The sequence below is a fragment of the Balaenoptera physalus genome (assembly GCF_965194825.1).
Source record: "Balaenoptera physalus genome assembly, chromosome: 12".
Classification (NCBI taxonomy): Eukaryota; Metazoa; Chordata; class Mammalia; order Artiodactyla; family Balaenopteridae; genus Balaenoptera; species Balaenoptera physalus.
Genome location: NC_138897.1, coordinates 52,940,334 through 52,958,725, shown reverse-complemented (window position 1 = coordinate 52,958,725; position 18,392 = coordinate 52,940,334). Strand labels below are relative to the sequence as shown.

The 18,392-nt window shown below is 39.7% G+C and overlaps 1 protein-coding gene and 1 long non-coding RNA gene across 3 annotated transcripts in view; one reads left to right on the top strand and one right to left on the bottom strand.

Moving 5' to 3' along the window:
- Positions 1-390: 390 nt before the first annotated feature.
- LOC309639223 lies at positions 391-2,680 on the top strand. Its single transcript, XR_014251530.1, has 3 exons — positions 391-837; positions 1,000-1,516; positions 1,839-2,680. It is a non-coding gene; the product is annotated as an uncharacterized lncRNA (long non-coding RNA).
- Positions 2,681-2,765: 85 nt separating this feature from the next.
- CDH2 (cadherin 2) overlaps positions 2,766-18,392 on the bottom strand; it is a 213,051-nt gene continuing 197,424 nt past the window's right edge. For both annotated transcript variants that reach the window (XM_082416011.1, XM_082416012.1), the window contains 2 exons: positions 14,144-14,308; positions 2,766-4,166 (listed from right to left, as the gene is read on the bottom strand). In XM_082416011.1, coding sequence (XP_082272137.1) covers positions 3,960-4,166; positions 14,144-14,308 — 372 coding nt within the window. In that variant the 3' untranslated portion in view covers positions 2,766-3,959. The remainder of the gene's footprint in view (positions 4,167-14,143; positions 14,309-18,392) is intronic.

The window sequence follows — 18,392 nt, the reverse complement described above, 5'->3', positions numbered from 1 at the left end:
CATAATGTACAATCCCACTTTCATGAAAACAAAACAAAATAAAATCTTTATGGAAATGTATGTGTAAAAATGCTTTTTTGGAAAAGACTAGAAATTACATATTAAATAGCTAAACAGATGTTCCTCCTGTATCAGGGCAGGGGGCTTCTACTTTCTGTTTCCTGTTTTTTTTTAATTTGAAAAAGTATTTTCACAAAGGAAATATAGTCATGAATTACTCCTGCAAAAAAGGGAAGTTTTGAAAAATACTATGTTTACATTTACTGATTGTGTATATATAAAATGCTTATTAGTGCTTAAAATTTATATATATATGTGTGTATGTATATATATATATATATGTGTGTGTGTGTGTGTATACATATATATATATATATATATATATATATATATATGTATACACAAGCATACCTCAGAGATATTGAGGGTTCGGTTACAGACCGCTACAATAAAGTGAATAGCACTATAGAGTCACACAAATTTTTTCTGGTTTCCTGGTGCATATAAAAGTTATGTTTACACCATACTGTAGTCTACTAAGTAGGCATCAGCATTATGTCTAAAAAAATGCACTTACCTTAATTAAAAAATACTTTATTGCTAAAAAAAATGCTAACCATCATCTGAGGCTTCAGTGAGTAATAATCTTTTTTGCTGGTGGAGGGTTTATAATATTGCAAGAATTACCAAAATGTGACACAGAAACAAGCAGTTATGCAAATGCTGTTGTAAAAATGGCATGATAGATGTGCTCCACGCAGGGTTGCCACAAACCTTCATTTTGTAAAAAAATGCAGTATCTGCAAAGCGCAGTAAAGCAAAGGGCAATAGAACAATGTAGGCCTGTGTTAGAGATAGTCTGTGAGTGAACATCAACTGTAAGAAAGTAATTGGGGGACTTCCCTGGTGGCACAGTGGTTAAGAATCCACCTGCCAATGCAGGGGACACGAGTTCGATCCCTGGTCTGGGAAGGTGCCACATGCCGTGGAGCAACTAAGCCTGTGTGCCACAACTACTGAAGCCCGCATGCCTAGAGCCCATGCTCCGCAACGAGAAGCCACTGCAATGAGAAGCCCGCTCACCGCAACGAAGAGTAGTCCCCGCTCACTGCAACTAGAGAAAAGCCCGAGCGCATTAACGAAGACCCAACACAGCCAAAAATAAATAAAATTAAAAAAAAGAATGTAATTATGTTTGTTTACCTGAGTGCTGCGAATTTTAAATGTTGCAACATTTGAATTTAAGAAGATAGTTTTTTTCATTTGGATGTACAGCAGCACAGAGGCGCAGTCTAAAAATCCATTTAAAAAAAAAAAAGACTATTCCAATTAGCAAATTTAGTAAGTTTCATTATGAAAATTCCAGAGGCAAGGTCTGGCATTTAATGATTAGAAAAGTAACAAGAAAATATTGCTTACAGAGTGAATCAATAGAAAAGTAAATTTCACTGTCTAATATAAAATTATCTTTAAGTTAAGCAAAAAACCACATGGAGTTAATTAGAGGAGGTATATTGTGTAAGTTTTTTTTTTTTTTTTTTTTTTAATTTATTTTTATTTATTTTTATTTTTATTTTTTGGCTGTGTTGGGTCTTCGTTTCTGTGCAAGGGCTATCTCTAGTTGCGGCAAGTGGGGGTCACTCTTCATCGCGGTGCACGGGCCTCTCACTGTCGTGGCCTCTCTTGTTGCGGAGCACAGGCTCCAGACGCGCAGGCTCAGTAGTTGTGGCGCACGGGCCTAGTTGCTCCGTGGCATGTGGGATCCTCCCAGACCAGGGCTCAAACCCATGTCCCCTGCATTAGCAGGCAGATTCTCAACCACTGCACCACCAGGGAAGCCCTAAGTTTTTTTCAAAGTGTACAACATAAGCATATGTAGTGAGATAACGATCATGAGGGATACAGGAAAATAGAGTGAGAATTTTTTCAAGTCTCTTAAAATCCATTTATGAATCACAGTATGACACTGAACAGTTTTACAAAATTGAGTAAGGTGGTTTCGCTTTTCTGTCCTCTGTGACTGCGTCAGGCTACTACTGTACTATAAGCTTGAAATTTGTTAAGAGAGTAGATCTAAAGTATTCTCACCACACATACACAAAAAGGGTAACTATGTGAGGTGATAGATTCATTAAATAACATGATTGTGGAAATCATTTCACAATGTATACGTATATCAAGTCATCACATTGTACACTTCAAATATACAAAATTTTGTCAGTTATACCTCTTTAATAAAGCTGGGGAAAAAAAAAAAGGTCCAGTCAATGAATAGAAGTCAAACCAAAGTGTATTTCACTAGGTACATCAAACAATGGCTTCAACAGATTGCCTGGGAATTCCTGGCATCCGCTGCAGTTTCCAGGGCCAGCTCTATCCCTTTTTAGTGAGCTTTTCTTTATATCGGTGCTCTAGTGGGAAAGGCCCGTTGGAGTCAGTTGTAACCACAAGCACGAGCAGAAGGGCATAAAGGATGTTAAGAATGACACAAAGTTCACTGAACTTAGGATGTGATTTGTATACCACCTTCAGTGTAGTCTATTCTTGTGTCACTCGATGTTCTTCTTCTATGATGAGAAGATCCACAGTGGTTCTCTCTGCTGCCCACTGGACACGGATGCCACACTAAGGGTTTCAGTGGTGAACAGTGCAAGAACTAATACATGCTTTTGTACTACGGTTCTCAACGCAACCCCAGGACCTGAATCTTTGCAACATTCAAAGCAGCTCAAGTAGAAAAGAAAAAGTTCAAACCAGTCACCAGATCCAAAATTAGCATTTTATTCAGAACGCTGGGGTCAGAGGTGTATCATTTATATTCTGGTACACAATACAGAGGCAAAGCTGTTGTCAGAAGTCTCTCCAGTTTAAAAGCTTTTTTTTTTTCATTTTTTTTTAAAAAACACACTTTAGTAGTGCCACCAGTGTCAGGCCACCCCTTTCATTTCTTATCTTTCCTTTTTTTTTTTTTTTGGTACAAATTATGTAAAACATTTGTGCTAAGAACTTTTCTCCCTCCCCAAACAAAAATGAAAATAAAAAATAAAAAAAATAAAAAAATTAAAAATTGAGTATTCTAACTACAGCTCAACAACTGAATCAAATGTCACTTTGTTTTGTAAATACTTTATCCATAACGAAAGATATAAACATGCAAAAAACCTGAATCCAGTCCAAATAATACATACACGTGTTTTGAAGTTTCTGCATTTCTCCATAGACTATGCCAATAAAACATTATGTACACATACCATTTTTACAGTGAAGTGGAAAAAATACAGTAAATAAAAAAGTGTACATGGATTAAGACCAAAATGTGTCTAACATTCTAGTTTATGAAAAAATTCAATTTTGCTACAAATTGGTGATATGAAAACTCCCTTTATTTGCAACCAGCTGCATAAGTTTTAAGATTTTAGTGGAAAAAAAACAAAAAAACAAACTAAAGTCTAAATCTAGAAGTCATGTACATTTTCCAATCTCATGGTCTCATCCCCCAAGATAATAAAATTGCTCCATGAGTGGTTTTGTCTCTTTAAATCCGTATTTTTAATAAAAGCAAATGCATTGTAACAAAAGCGTGTCGAAGCATATCATGGTTTAACTTACTGCTCCCACCACAAAATATTTTGTCTTTTACTTATCGTTTCAGAAATCAGTACCATTAAAGCCTTAAACATAAAACTAATTCCAATCTGAAAAAGGTACAAAAAGGCACATAAAATCCCAGTGCTTCTGTACTGTAAAATTCAAGTGTAACTGAGCTCAGTGTCTTTCCAAACAGTATTGGATCACTGATATTCCCTCTGAGCCCAAACCGGTTTACAGCCTCTGCCAAAGCCTCCAGCAAGCACTGTGCTAGTAGACTACAAAGTTCAAGCCTAGCTTCTGAATGCTTTTTTTGGGAATATCAGTTGAAATTGTTTGTACTTGTCCGAAAGTGAAGTTCACCCTGAAGTTCAGTCATCACCTCCACCGTACATGTCGGCGAGTTTCTTGAAGCGGGGCCCCCAGTCGTTCAGGTAGTCATAGTCTTGGTCGCCTCCACTACTGGAGGAGTTAAGGGAGCTCAAGGACCCGGCCGTGGAACCACTGCCTTCATAGTCAAACACTAAGAGGGAGTCGTATGGCGGAGCTGTGGGATCGTTGTCAGCAGCTTTAAGGCCCTGCGGTTTGGAAGACAAGAAAAGGGTGAAGAGAGGGTTACGATTAGCAAATCCACAAGCAGACGCTAGTGGTCCCGTGGCATCCAACACTTGTTTTTAAGTTTCCACCTGCAGACCACCGCATGTGCAACCCAGAGAGACTGGGGTTATCACCATGTTCGAAAGTTAGACAAAAACTAACTGTTGTCTCTCCTCCGCAAAGAAGGAACCCTAAGGAGTCTAGCTCAGTGAGGCCGAAACATACCATGGGACAGGGTTCATTGGAGAATGCGTTTGACAGGTGACAGAAATGAGTGGCCAACTGCCTGAAGCTGTGAGGGGAAGATCTTAAATGAAGTCTGGCAATGCATTCCTGTAATAGTACATCGGGCAAGACCAGTTTTGAATAGTTACTGGAAGAGTAAGGTACATGAAATAATACAGAAGGCTATGAAATCATGTGGTATGTGGACCCTAATCTATGTATGGTCACTCAGAGGATTCTGGCGACAAAGTGGCTTAAAAGGAATTATAGGCAAGGCAAAAAGAGAGGGACATAGAAATGAGTGCCATATGATCCTTGCCCTCTGTAAGCTTACAATCTAGCATAACAGACATTACTGTAGTAGGAAATAAATGATAAGTAACAAAACTATGAAGTCTAGACAAAAATCATCAGAATGCTGAAAACAAACTTCGACCGGCAATGAGAGCTACGCGTCCGAGGAGGAAGTGGCATTCTATTTGACATAAATTTGGAAGGATGTCAAAGGAAGAAAGAAGACGGGCCAGATGTGATTACAATAAAAGGAAAGTTATTCACTAAATCATTTATGTTCTCAACAGAACATAAAATGTGAAATTAATTGATAAATTGTGATCAGGTATTATTTTTTAAGAAGGGAGTGACTTCTAGCTCCCACAGGCTTTAGAAACGTCACGATCCAATATCAATACATAGTATAAACACTGGGGAAGAGGATCCTGCCAAGGTAAAATAATATGTATATACGTGGCTCTTAAAAAGAACTGGAAAAATAAGAATCAAGGAAATGCTTATCAATAAACTTCTGCAAAAAGATGCTTTTTTTATACATAACTCATGTATCTGAAGCTACTGTATTTCATAATTATGCTCTACAAAACTTTAAAGATTTAATACTATGTCTTTTTGCCACATACTAAGTATTTTTTTTATACTAAAAATACTAGGTATTTTTTTCTCTAATTTTTTCCCACTTCCATTCTAGTAAGTCCAAGATATACCAATGTTAGTCTCCAAACAATCATTCTCTTTTCCCACAGCTCTTAGATGTAGACATAGAAAACGGACTTGAGGACACAGGGTGGGAGGGGGAAGCTGGGACGAAGTGAGAGTAGCATCGACGTATATACACTACCGAATGTAAAACAGCTAGTGGGAAGCAGCAGCATAGCACAGGGAGGTCAGATCGGTGCTTTGCGATGACCTAGAGGGCTGGGATAGAAAGGATGGGAGGGAGGCTCAAGAGGGAGGGGACACAGGGACATATGTATGCATATGGCCGATTCACTTTGGTGTACAACAGAAACTAACACAGTATTGTGAAGCAATTATACTCCAACAAAGATCTATTAAAAAAAAAATGCCGGTGGGCTTATGGTGGCTTCACTTATCCAAGACATGATGAACCGTCCATCTTTAGATCAATCCTTCCAATCCACATGTGTTTTATGAGTACATATATATATATATATTTTTTTTTCAACGGTGCTCTGATTCAAACCCAGGCCACCAGATTCTTTTTTTTTTTTTTAGGGAATAGTTTTATTTATTTATTTTTATTTTTGGTTGCGTTGAGTCTTCGTTTCTGTGCGAGGGCTTTCTCTAGTTGCGGCAAGTGGGGGCCACTCTTCATCGCGATGCGTGGGCCTCTCGCTATCGCGGCCTCTCTTGTTGCGGAGCACAGGCTCCAGACGCGCAGGCTCAGTAGTTGTGGCTCACGGGCCCAGTTGCTCCACGGCATGTGGGATCTTCCCAGACCGGGCTCGAACCCGTGTCCCCGGCATTGGCAGGCAGATTCTCAACCACTGTGCCACCAGGGAAGCCCAACATATATGTTTTTTTATCAGTAGAAAAGAGGAGGAAGAGGGAAACGAGCATGAAAATTAAGGTTGGAGTCAGTACACGTAGTGGTTAAGAGCTCAGACTCTGGGGCGACACTTCGGCTCTGCACAGTACTAGCTGTGGGACCTGGGCTAAGTTCGACCAGCTTCATTTCCTCATCTGCAACTGTAATCACAGTAATACGATCATTACGGAGACCAAATAAAATAAAGGGACCCAAGCGCTCACCACAGTGTCTGGCACTTGTTAGAGCTCAAGGAATATTAGTGAATTTTTTTTTTTTTTTTAACTTTTAAGGTTAGAGAAAAAAATTCTCGCTTTGGAATTTGAAAAAAAGAAAAATAGATGTGAAGACATAGCATTTTAGAAACAAAATGGCAGCTGCTCGACTTCAATCAAAAACCAGAAAGAAAAGTACACCCTACTGCTTCCCCATCCCAAAGTCTGTCTCACCAACAATCCTAACCTTTAATTAAACACCACTGTTCCTCTTCTCAGGTAGACTATTTACAACCCAGACATGCCTGTGTAAAGTAAAATAAAACAAGTCTTCCTTGAACTACTTCAGCATATAAAACACAAATAATTTTAGATAGGATTTTCTTGATCATATTTACAGAATAAGCTACAGGGCAATTCTGTTAAGACGGAGAACTGCAAACTCCCAATTTCTCAAAATTCCTGTTTCTTTTTTGTGGTAGATTGTGTTACTGTCCTCAGTGATTCACCATCCTCTCCCTGTGGGTGGATCACATGCCCGCAGCACCACAAGTGCCACTCTGGAGCCAGCTGACTTCCCTAACCCACTGTCAGGCTTGGCTACCCGACTGGCGTTGGCCAATGAATGGAAGCAGCTGCGTGGAGGAGACTCGAAGAGTCTAACATGCTTCCACCAGTCCCCTCGCCTTTCCCCCTCTGCCAGGAGAAAAGCCTGCCCCAGAGGAAAGTTTTCCTTCTGCCTGGATCCTGAAATACAGAAGATATGTGAATCATGGCATCAGCACCAAACTGGAAATACGGAAAGGTGACGACTAAGATGAACTTGAAAGGGTCAATGGCAGGGCATCATGTGTGCCTGGATTCCCTGGAGATGAAAGCCACGGTCCGTGTTTCCTGTGACTTAGAATAAAGGCTAGAAGCTCCCTGGTCTTCACCGGTGTGTTAAAGGGCCCAAGGCTCTTCATCAAATGTCTACGCCACCTAATTAATTTCCTTAAAACAAATATAACACTGGTGATAATCCAGTTCCATACTCACCACCGAGGTTCTCAAAAATATTTCTTAAAAAATTTTTTTATCTCCTGCCCTGACTTTCTGGTCATTCTGATAGTTGTTGAATCTATGTTTTACTTCTTTTTTAAAAAAGGGGTTAAGGCTATAAAGGCTATAAAACCCAAGAGGTCACTGTGCTAGCCAGAACATCAAACACTGCCTCAGGTTTTCATGATTACAAAAGAGCAAAACCCAGTGAACTTTTCAAGAATTCTTAGGCAAGAGCCATCTTTCTAGGCTGAAGGTTAAGTACTTTAAGTCCCCTCCACTTGGAGACCACTGATTTTTATCCGAGAATAAAATACGACTTTTCCGGCTGAGGCATTATATAAATTCCGGGTACTATTTTGGTAATTCTAAAAAGATCATAGTCAAGTCCTGAGAAACTGATGGTGACAGGCCGGCAACCAGGGTGAACGACGTACAGATAAATTCGGGATTTGGGGGCGGGGCACAGGAGCTCTGGTCCTCCCTTATGGGATTCCTTTATTTGTACGTGTGGACACCACTTCACATGATGTGTGACACATGTTGCCAAATTTACAAGCTAACTGCATGTGTTTCTCTCTCCCTACCTGGATTTGACTAAATCTAGAAGAGGATGTGCTTATTTCACCTTTCCTGGAGAGGCAGAGCTTGAACTTTGGATAAATCTGAACTAGTTTCCATAGTGAACTGCCTCTGTCAAATCAAAGAGCTGTGGCTCTGGCTGAATTCTTGCTGAGCTTATATTTATAGACTTCTGATCCCATGCTTTATGGATGGAGACATGCTTTTATAGGGACTATAAAAAACCCACATTCTTGGGTGAGGGAACACACGAAGGATGTAAGAGGAAAGAGTTCCTATTGATCCCTTACATTCAGTCCTCTATTGTCTCAAATCCACTGCCTTAGTTCAGGTCATCATTTTATCCTGCCTGGACCACAGCAAAGGCCTGACTGGTCTCCCTGTCCCCAGAACTATTCCTGCTTTTTTTGGGAGGGGGGCAGTGTGCAGCTTGTGGGATCTTAGTTCCCAGACTAGGGATGGAACCCAGGCCCTCGGTAGTGAAAGCGCAGAGCCTTAATCACTGGACTGCCAGGGAATTCCCTATTCCTGCTTCTTACTTACAAACTACTATTGGTTCCTTTCTCAGACGTTATTTGATTATTTGATGTCACATCCTCTCCACCCCAAGTAAAACTTTCTGATTGCTATCCCCTACAGCAGTGTTTCCAAAATAAGGGGGGAGTCCCCCTGGGTGTATGCAAGGTGATTTTTAATTGGTGCACAGGCACTTTAAAACAATTATTTTTATTTAAAACAAAGTTACAATTGATTAAAAGTTTAATAAGTACATCATAGATGAAGTTTGCAGACATGGAAAAAACTAGGTGTTACTCAAATGCCTGATGCCTGATGTTAGGGTAAGCTATAGGATGAAGTCAAAACCCTCTGAGGAGCATTCAGTGAACCTAATCTGTTCACCCACCTTTTCTGTTGCAACTCTTCTCAATTCCAGCAACCATAACTGAATTATTCACTAAATTATTCACCAAAATCTCCCAAAACCTAAAAAATGTCATGTTCTTAGTATACCTCCATGTTATTTACGCATTCATTTCCTGCTAGCTGAAATGTGATTCCTTTTGTTTAAAATGTCCCATCTCATATTTTTTTCATTTGATTAATTTCCATCCATCCATCCATCCATCCATCCATCCACTGTTTAAAGCCCATAAAAAATGTCACTTCTGCTGCCTGGAATTTTTTCCCTAACCATGACCGAGAGTAATTCCTGTGGTCTCTCTGGTCTGCTTTACTTTTATTGCCATGTTTTGGTTACACTAGATTGTGACATCCCTTTCTGCTGAGGTGGTTTTGTATTCATTTCATATCCTGCTGTCCAAAACACTGCTTGACATCCAGTAAGTATTCTAGATGGTAACTTTGTACTGCTGTCCTGGGCTTAATTTTTTCTCCTCAGCACCTCGTTCATGTTTATACCTATACCTTTCAGAAGAAGCTAGGATTTAGGTTTAAAATATCTGCGGACATAAAAGTATACCATGATCACATGACAGTGGAATTCTGTGACTTATCAATGCCAACATTACTATGTCTCTTTCTGGGAAATTCATTTTACTGAAAGCATTTTTTTTTTTTGGAAAGGAGAGGGTTCTATCTGTTTTATTTACAGTTATAGGGCAGTAGAAAGTTTTTACTCCTGAATAGTAACTTGTAATGATAATACCATACTAATAATAATTAAGAGATTTTATTATGCAACAGTCACTATACCAAGCACTTTACATGGATTTTATTATTCATTCCTCAGTGAAATCTTAATAGAAGGGTCTATTATCATCCCCATTTTATGAATAAGAAAACTAGAAATCCAGGTGGTTACATCCAAGGACCCTGACCTTGTACAAGGTAACAGAGCTGTTAAATGAGGCACCTGGATTTGAACTAAAACGCCTAACTCTTGTAGGAGGGGACAAAGATATTTTTAAAAGAACATGTTAAATTTAATTAATAGGAGAAAAAAGGCAAAAATTTTAAACTTCAGGAGTTTTAAACAAAGTATTCCAGGAGCACCTTCCATAAGTTTTTTAATAATGTTAATCAAAAGTCAGTCCTTTAATAGAAATATGCCCTTGGTTTTTAGATTCCTGAGATAAAGAAATATACAGAATTAGTATCGTTATTGGAGGTATGCTAATAGCTACTGTCGGGCTGAGATTAAATGACATTGTTTCAACTTTTCACCATCTGAAGGTCTTGTTTAAAAACCTCAAAATAGAATGAAATTCTGTGTTTAAAATTCAAAAATGTGTGATTTGTTTTACCCTACCTACCAGTCTGGAAACGTTATCATTTTTGAGATTTATTATTTAAATAAACAAACTAGAAAATTTTCTCATGCGTTTACCTATTCCTTACACCTATAAACACACTCCAATTATAATCTCCACTATATTCTTCTTCCTTTGGAACATTCGGTACTACGCTAAACCAAATAAAACCTGGAGATACAAAGAAATCTGTTTGTATTTTAAATGTATTTATAAAATGTGCTTGAGTTCTTTCGAGGTGCCTTCCACCACTTTTAAAACTTTACCTGTATTTATTTTTATCTGTCCAATTATAGAAAGATACTGTACACGTCTTAATGCATGTCTTAGGTGGAAGAATCTACACAGTGAGTCTGAATGTAATCTCTGATTTAGGCCTTTGAACAGTTTGATCTCTTTGGACTTTTCCACAGAACTGACCATCACATCCCTCGACCCTCTTTTTAGTTGTTTTCTGTGACACTTTAAACACCTTAGACTTTCTTTTTCCTGTGTCCAAAAGTAGGGCATTTCTAGGTATAGATTTTGGGTTCCCCTTTCTACTCCATATTCCTCTGCCTTACAATCACATTCAATTTCAAGGATTCAGTAGCCATTTGGGGAATAATTTCCAAATGTGATCCTTTTGTCCATTCATGTACTCACCAAATCAGTGTGCCCCACAATGATTCCCCAGGGATACACCTCTTCCGCTGGACCACAGGAGGGCCCTGAGGGGAGGTAGAAGGGATGCTTGGGATAGGAGTCATGGAGGGAGGTGAGTTCTAGGTACATTGGGATGTTGCAGGATGGCGCCCACCCATAATACTCTGTGTCCCTGACCCTTCTTGGCCTGGTAAAGACTTAACTAATATCTAGAAAAAGAGCAAAGGACACTCCAGGCAGGAAAAACACTGTGGGAACTGGTGCTGGCATGGAATCACAAGCTGAGATAAGAAATTACAAGTAGAGGTCTCTGTTGCTGGCCTGTAGGATGCAGGTAGAGGAGGGGCCTGAGATGAAGCCGGACCACCTAATAAGAACCAGATCTAATGGGTGTCCTGTGCCTGGCAACGTAAGGGTTCAGATACTGGAACATTCGCCTGGTACAGAGATCACGCTAGCAGCAGCGCAGGGAACTCACACAGAGAGAATCTATGTCTAATGTCTTATCTACACATCACTGGCACAGGATGTACACACCATAGATATTCGGTAGTTATCTGCTAAATGAATAATCCCTAACCAAGCTCAAGATGATTTCCAAATGAGCCATTTCTAACAAATGCAGACAATTTTCAAATTATGAATGGGTTGTATTCTGGAAGTTAATCTGCAAGTCAGTTGTTCAGAACAAACTTCTTCATATATGTATTCACGCATGTTTGCTACGACCTCCAGCCACTTTATAGACTGTGTACCTGGGCGCTGTTTTAGGAAAAGGCGATTCCAAATGGAAATTCCTACCTGTGTACCTTTTCCTACTGTGGCATTAGAAGGGTTGGGTAACTGAACCTTACTAACTAGATACTCTCCTCTCTCTACTGAAGAAAATCCAGTCATGTTAAAAAAAAAAAAAAAAAAAGAGTGAACGCACCCAGACACAAACACAAGGTACACACAAAACACACAACTTGGAACAGCCGATATCCTCACTTCCTGAATGTAATCAGCACCAGTGAGAGTGAAAGCCTCCAGACATGGGCCCCAGTGAATCCCAGCCAAATGCAGATGGGTGATGCTCACGGCTGCATGCCCTACACACCTGCCACAGCCCTTGAATTCCTTGAAACAACAGAATCTAAGAGTTACGCAACATAGTAGATGCTTAGGTTACACAAAGAAGAGCGGGAGGGAAATAGTCCCCATTTCAGAGAGAATGGATGCACTCATAAGGAAGAAATAAATACTAACAGTGACACCCCATGGTGAGGGCTACTACCCAGGGAGAGTCTTGTAACCTTCCCAGGGGTATCGAAGGGGCTTCACAGAGAAGGGGCGCTTCAGTTGAATCTGAAGGCTAAATGAGTGTCTCACTGAAGGTCAAGAACTTCGCAAAAGTTATAGTTAAACCTGTTTTGCCTTTGAGGAACTACAAATAGTTCAGGGGGCTGCAGCACAGAAAGGGAATGTGGGGGGAAGAGAGGGCAGGAATCAGATTACAGCCTTAGAAACGACCCTTAGCGCCCGAATTTTACCACGAGAAAAGAAGAGTGTCCTGGATGGGATGGAAGCCCACAGAACAGTGACACTTCAGGGACTGCAGAAACATTCAGGTAAGTATTTGCTGAATTACACCAAAGCCAGAATTCTTGCTTGAAAAAAGTCCAGTGCCTACACCTACAGTCAAAAGGTTCACTATATCTTGAAACCTGACAACCACAGGAATAAATAAACAATTTCTTGGAATGACAAAAGCTAGATTAGAACTAAAATCATCAGGCACTCTTACATATTCAAAAATATCTAGTTTTATATATATATATAAATATATTATATTTTATATAATATATATCTTATATTTAGATCATATATATTCCTGCTAATTCCCCTAACCAGGCCTATATGTATGTAAGTAATCTGGAAAAGTCGGGGCATATTTTTGGACATAAAGGAGTTACCAGCATCCTGTTTTTGCCTTCTACCAGCTTTTAAATCGTGTCTACTACAAATTAACCTATTACCTATTTAACAGAAGTGAACAGATAAGTTCAAAAAGTAGCATGTATTTTAGGAATAGATAGTAATGAATATTGTAAAGACAGATAAGCTAATTTTGTTTCAAAACTTTTCCTACAAACTATAAGAGCATCTAAAAATCTAAGGTAGATTGATTATGTAGACGTAATATATGACTATTTCAAGGAAGCCCAGGAAATGAGTCTTATCTGCACGGGACTGAAGGCAATATATACAACAGATGCTTTCCACTTTGTAAGGCACTGAGACCAATTCTAATCTTGGAGATTCTGAGTGGGAGGATCTGGCCAGAGAACACGGGCCCTGCCATATATTCACGGGCCCTGCCAATATCAATATGTATCATTCTCTTACACTAACAATAAAAATTCAAAAGAAGAATTGCAGTAAAACTGTAGACATGATCAAAAGAAGCAGTATAAATCATCTGACTTCAAAACTTAAGGATTAAGTGTAGCAGAACTCTTGGTCAGTAATGAAATAAGAGAATGCCATAATAATTTTGACAGTGGAAATCGTATCTGTTATATTCAACAGAGAATTAGCTGCCTCTTGCAGAAGCCCTTAAAACTCCTCAACTAGACAAGTATTTAAATCACTTACATAATATTTAATTTAGCTGCTCTTCCTGCTAATCTCATTTGATGGACCTCTCGTTGTTGGACAGGCACTGAATTCTCACCATTTGTGGCATTCAAAGGGTACAGTGTGAGGAAAATGAAAGTGAACTCTTATTACATGTATCAGTGCTAATAAATGAAATTAGAATTCACTATAATATTGTTAGCCTATTTATTACTTGTAATCTAGGGAAAAAAATCCTTTTGGAGAGAGTGTGACTAATACTGATAATATATACGGATGTCATTTACAAATGCAGGATATTAGTTGATCCGTCTCTCTTGGGCTGACCAAAGCCATCTCATCTGTTCTCTGTTACTGAAGCCACATTTCCTTTTGCATAAAGATAAAGTTAGGAAAAAGAATTGTGTTTTCATGAACTACATAGCTGTATTCCCAGCAAGTTGTGGTCTCCACAGTACTAACTGTTAGCATAAAATAAACACCCTGATAAAAAAAAAGTGAGTCTCTCTTTGCACCTCATTAATAAAGTCACCGATGTCCCCAGGGTGCGGGGCTGCAGATCGAACCGGGTACTGGGGCTCGGCGTGGATGGGTCTCTCATCCAAGCGTCGGATGCCGACCGGCTTGATGGCATCCGGCTCCACGGTGTCAGGCTGCTGGAGCTGGCTCAAATCATAGTCCTGCAAGACACAAAACCAACACCCCATGGGAGACGGGCATTAAGATGGACCAACACCCCATGGGAGACGGGCATTAAGATGGGAAGTTACAACCTCTGTTTTTAAACTCATACCCAGAATGCATAGAAATGAATGAAATTTAACATAATGGAAAAGTTGCCACTAGGAGCTTTTCATGTTATGATTAAATATTTCTTTCACGCAGCTCTTTCTTCTGTGTTTTTCATTTCGACAGTCTGTGCGCCATCTGCTTTCCTACGTTCCTCATCAGTTTCCAATGGGAAACAGCAGTGAGATGAGGTCCCACTACAAAGTGACTAAAAAACCGACGAGAAAATATAGTTGTACCATAGAAGGAAAAGTACTAGCTTAATGTTGATGGGGTTCAGGACAGGCTACCCCAAACTATGGCATCGTGGCATATTAAATATCTGAAGCTCAAGCACTGTTTTTAAAAACGGCAGAAGCAGGAACGTCACTCTGACTCTTCCCACCTCACCCTTCTTCCCTGAAACAGGTCATAACGTTCCCATGTAAAAAGCCCCCTCCTGAACCTGGAGGAGGAAAGTCCTCTTCATCATCAGAGACTAGGGTTTGGGACCTAGAACTCTGCACAAACAAACCTTTTTTTAATGATAAAAGAACTACGTGTTTATGATATAAAACTCAGAAAATAAAAAAAATTATAAAGAAAGCAATCTCATCTGTAATTCTGCAATGCAGCGGTCATATTTGGGTGTATATTATTACTATAATGAAATGTTATTTTTTAAGAAAATTTTTTATTGGAATATAGTTGATTTACAATGTTGTGTTAGTTTCCAAGTGAATCAGTTATACATATACATATATCCACTCTTTTCTAGATTCTTTTCCCATATAGGCCATTACAGAGTATTGAGTAGAGTTCCTTGTTCTATACAGTGGGCCCTTATTAGTTATCTATTTTATTATATACAGTAGTGTGTATATGTCAATCCCAATCTCCCAATTTATCCCTCCCCCCCTTACCCCTGAGAGCCATAAGTTTGTTTTCTACAACTCTATTTCTGTTTTGTAGATAAGTTCATTTGTATCCTTTTTTTAGATTCCACATATAAATGATATCATATGATATTTGTCTTTCTCTGACTTACTTCGCTCAATATGGCAATCTCTAGGTCCATCCATGTTGCTGCAAATGGCATCATTTCTTTTCCTTTTTCTTTTTTTTTTTTAATGGCAAACCTTCTTAAACTAACCCTTAACTTCCTAGTTACTTCACCATTTACTACTCTTAGCCCAAACCCTTTGTCTTGTCAATTCTTTACAAATTTACTGTTTCTTTGTCTAAAGGGTATAAACTCTTCTTGCTCTGGTCACTTCTTCAGGTCTTCATTCTCTTGTGAAGGCCCCCATGTACAGGTAAAAGTTCCATCAAATGTGTGTGCTCTTCTCTTGTTAATCTGTCTTTGTTGGTTTAATTTTCAGACCCAGCCAGGGACCTGAGGAGGGTCGAGAAAACTTTTTCCTCCCCTACAATGTTATATTGCTTTCATATTAAAAAAAATTGTTGCCAGTGTATTTTCCTTTACTTAGAGGAAGGCATTAGTTCATCAAGGTTTCAAAACCACTTCACTCCTCCCTCCCTTCAGTGGTCTACAGCAGGGGTCCCCAACCCCCAGGGCACAGACCAGGCCGCACAGTAGGAGGCGAGCGGTGGGTGAGTGAAGCTTCATCTGCATTTACAGCCGCTCTCCGTCGCTGGAATTACCACCTGAGCTCCGCCTCCTGTCAGCATTATGGTGAGTTGTATAATCATTTCATTATATATTACAATGTAATAATAATAGAAATAAAGTGCACAATGAATATAATGCACTTGAATCATCCCCAAACCATCACCCCACCCCACCCCGGTCCGTGGAAAAATTGTCTTCCACAAAACCAGTCTCTGGTGCCAAAAAGGTTGGGGACCTCTGGTCTAGAGTCTGCAAACTATTGTTGGTGGGTCCAGTCTGATCTGTGGCCTGTTTTCCTTGAAGAATGGCTTTTACATTTTTAAAGGATTATTTAAAACAACGGTAACAATAAAGAAGACAAAGAATATTCTATGGAGACTCTATGTGGCCCCCAAAGCCTTGCTATCTAGCCCTTTAAAGAAAAAGTTTTCCAACCTCTGGCCCAGAGGTAAGAAGCCAGGGAGTGTGGATTCTCTTCTGGTGCAGTCCTGTGGGAATGTCTTGGCAATACAGCCTGTCCACTTTGAGGGGCAGAGAAGAACTTGGGAAGAAGGATGCTCTGGGCATTGGTTGGACCTTCAGAACTATTTTCAGCTTTAGCATCAGCCAGCTGGACGGGAATGTCCAAAGACACTAACTATAATGCGGAAATGCTTCAAAATTTTAGGTTTGGGCAAATACTTTATAGTTTTCAAACCTCTAAATTCTGGTGATATAAAACGTCACATCCCCAGCTTAACTGAAATTCTCTAATTCACTGTTGATATTTACAGAAAGTACAGATTTTCTGGTACTCTTTTTAGTTCAGGCTTCATCTCTGTCTAAAACCAGCTCAAAACTGTTTACAGTTATCTCTATAGTGGTTTTGATTCATTCGACGCTTGAATATTTACCATGTTCTGGCAGTGCTCGAGATCCTTTACATATGTTCGCTCATTTAATGCTCTGAACAACACTGTGTGACGTTAAGTTTTATTATCCTTATTTAAGAATTGAGGAAACTGAGTCTCAAATCACCCAAGTCATCTGTCGACGGCTCCAGATTTACCGAGACACAGAGACAGGCTCTGACTTCAAATGGATTAGACTCCAAAGCCTAGCTCCTGGCGCAGGCATCTGGGAGGGCGAGTCAAGTCCCAGCTACAAGGTTGGATGGATGAGGGAGAAGGGGCAGGAATGTGAAGAATGATTAAAACAACAAAGGAGTCACTGACATTCAACCCACTATGTACCAGCCTCCTGTAAGTGTCTTCTCACTGATACTTTCTCCTTTCTTCTTTCTGAAGAATGCTTTATTACCATAATTTTAGATAAAGAAACAGACTCGGAAAGGTTGAGTAACTTGTCCAAGGTCACACAGCTGGTATTCGATTGACATGAGAATCAAAACCAGGTATGTCTGACTTCCAAATGTCAATCTAAAACTGAGCTCTGTTCATTGAGACGCCCTAGTTGTTCTGACAACCCTCCCCTAAACAACTCTTTACCAAGGGCTTCAACTAAGCTAACGAGTGAAGGCACTGAGGAAAAGCTCCTCCTCTGAGGGATGGACAAGGTGATACGGGAGGGGAAGCAGGCACACAGAGTAGGACAAGCCAGAGTGGGATGTACGGTTGGTACATCGCCAAGTATAAAACGCTCAGAGAGGTAAAGAGCGTGTTAGGTTCGAACCTTGAATGACACGTGGGTTTGGGAGAAAGGACCATTCTGGGGGAATCAACAGCGTGAGCAAAGGCATGGGGATGCTGTCTCCTCTTGTGAGGGTAGAGTATTTCAAAGCACCCATACAAAACTTGAGTGAAAACACCTTGATCTTGCACACATGGGCTCCATTTAAAATTTTATAGGACATGTGAGTTATTTATAGACTATCTTAAAGCAGAGGCACATAATGGTATGACAGACGGGAAAGCCTTTGAAATGTTAAAATGTTATACAAAATAAAAAGAGGGATTCATTTAGAGAATTCTGAATGCTTACGCACGAAGAAGCATCGTTTTCCAGGCGATGTTTAATTACATAACTACCAAGCTTAATAGAGGGGCTTAACCACGAGTAAGCGTGTCGTCTGACAACGATGGAAGCTTTTTGTAGAAAGGGGAAAACAGACTCTTGAGTACAGGGATGATGACAGTTAATAAATATTTTTACACTGAGGGTGAAAAATGCTCTATTAGAGGTCTCAGTTACAGGAAATTAAGTAATTGAATCTTATGCTTGCGGACTGTCTTTAACCTGGTGACACATTCCTTGACCGTCCTCAGTATATCACGACAACTCCATATAAGAATACAGAGTGATTTCTTTGGCATAACTGGAGCCACGAGAGGCAGTGGAAAGGACTTGTCCACCCTGATTTCTTA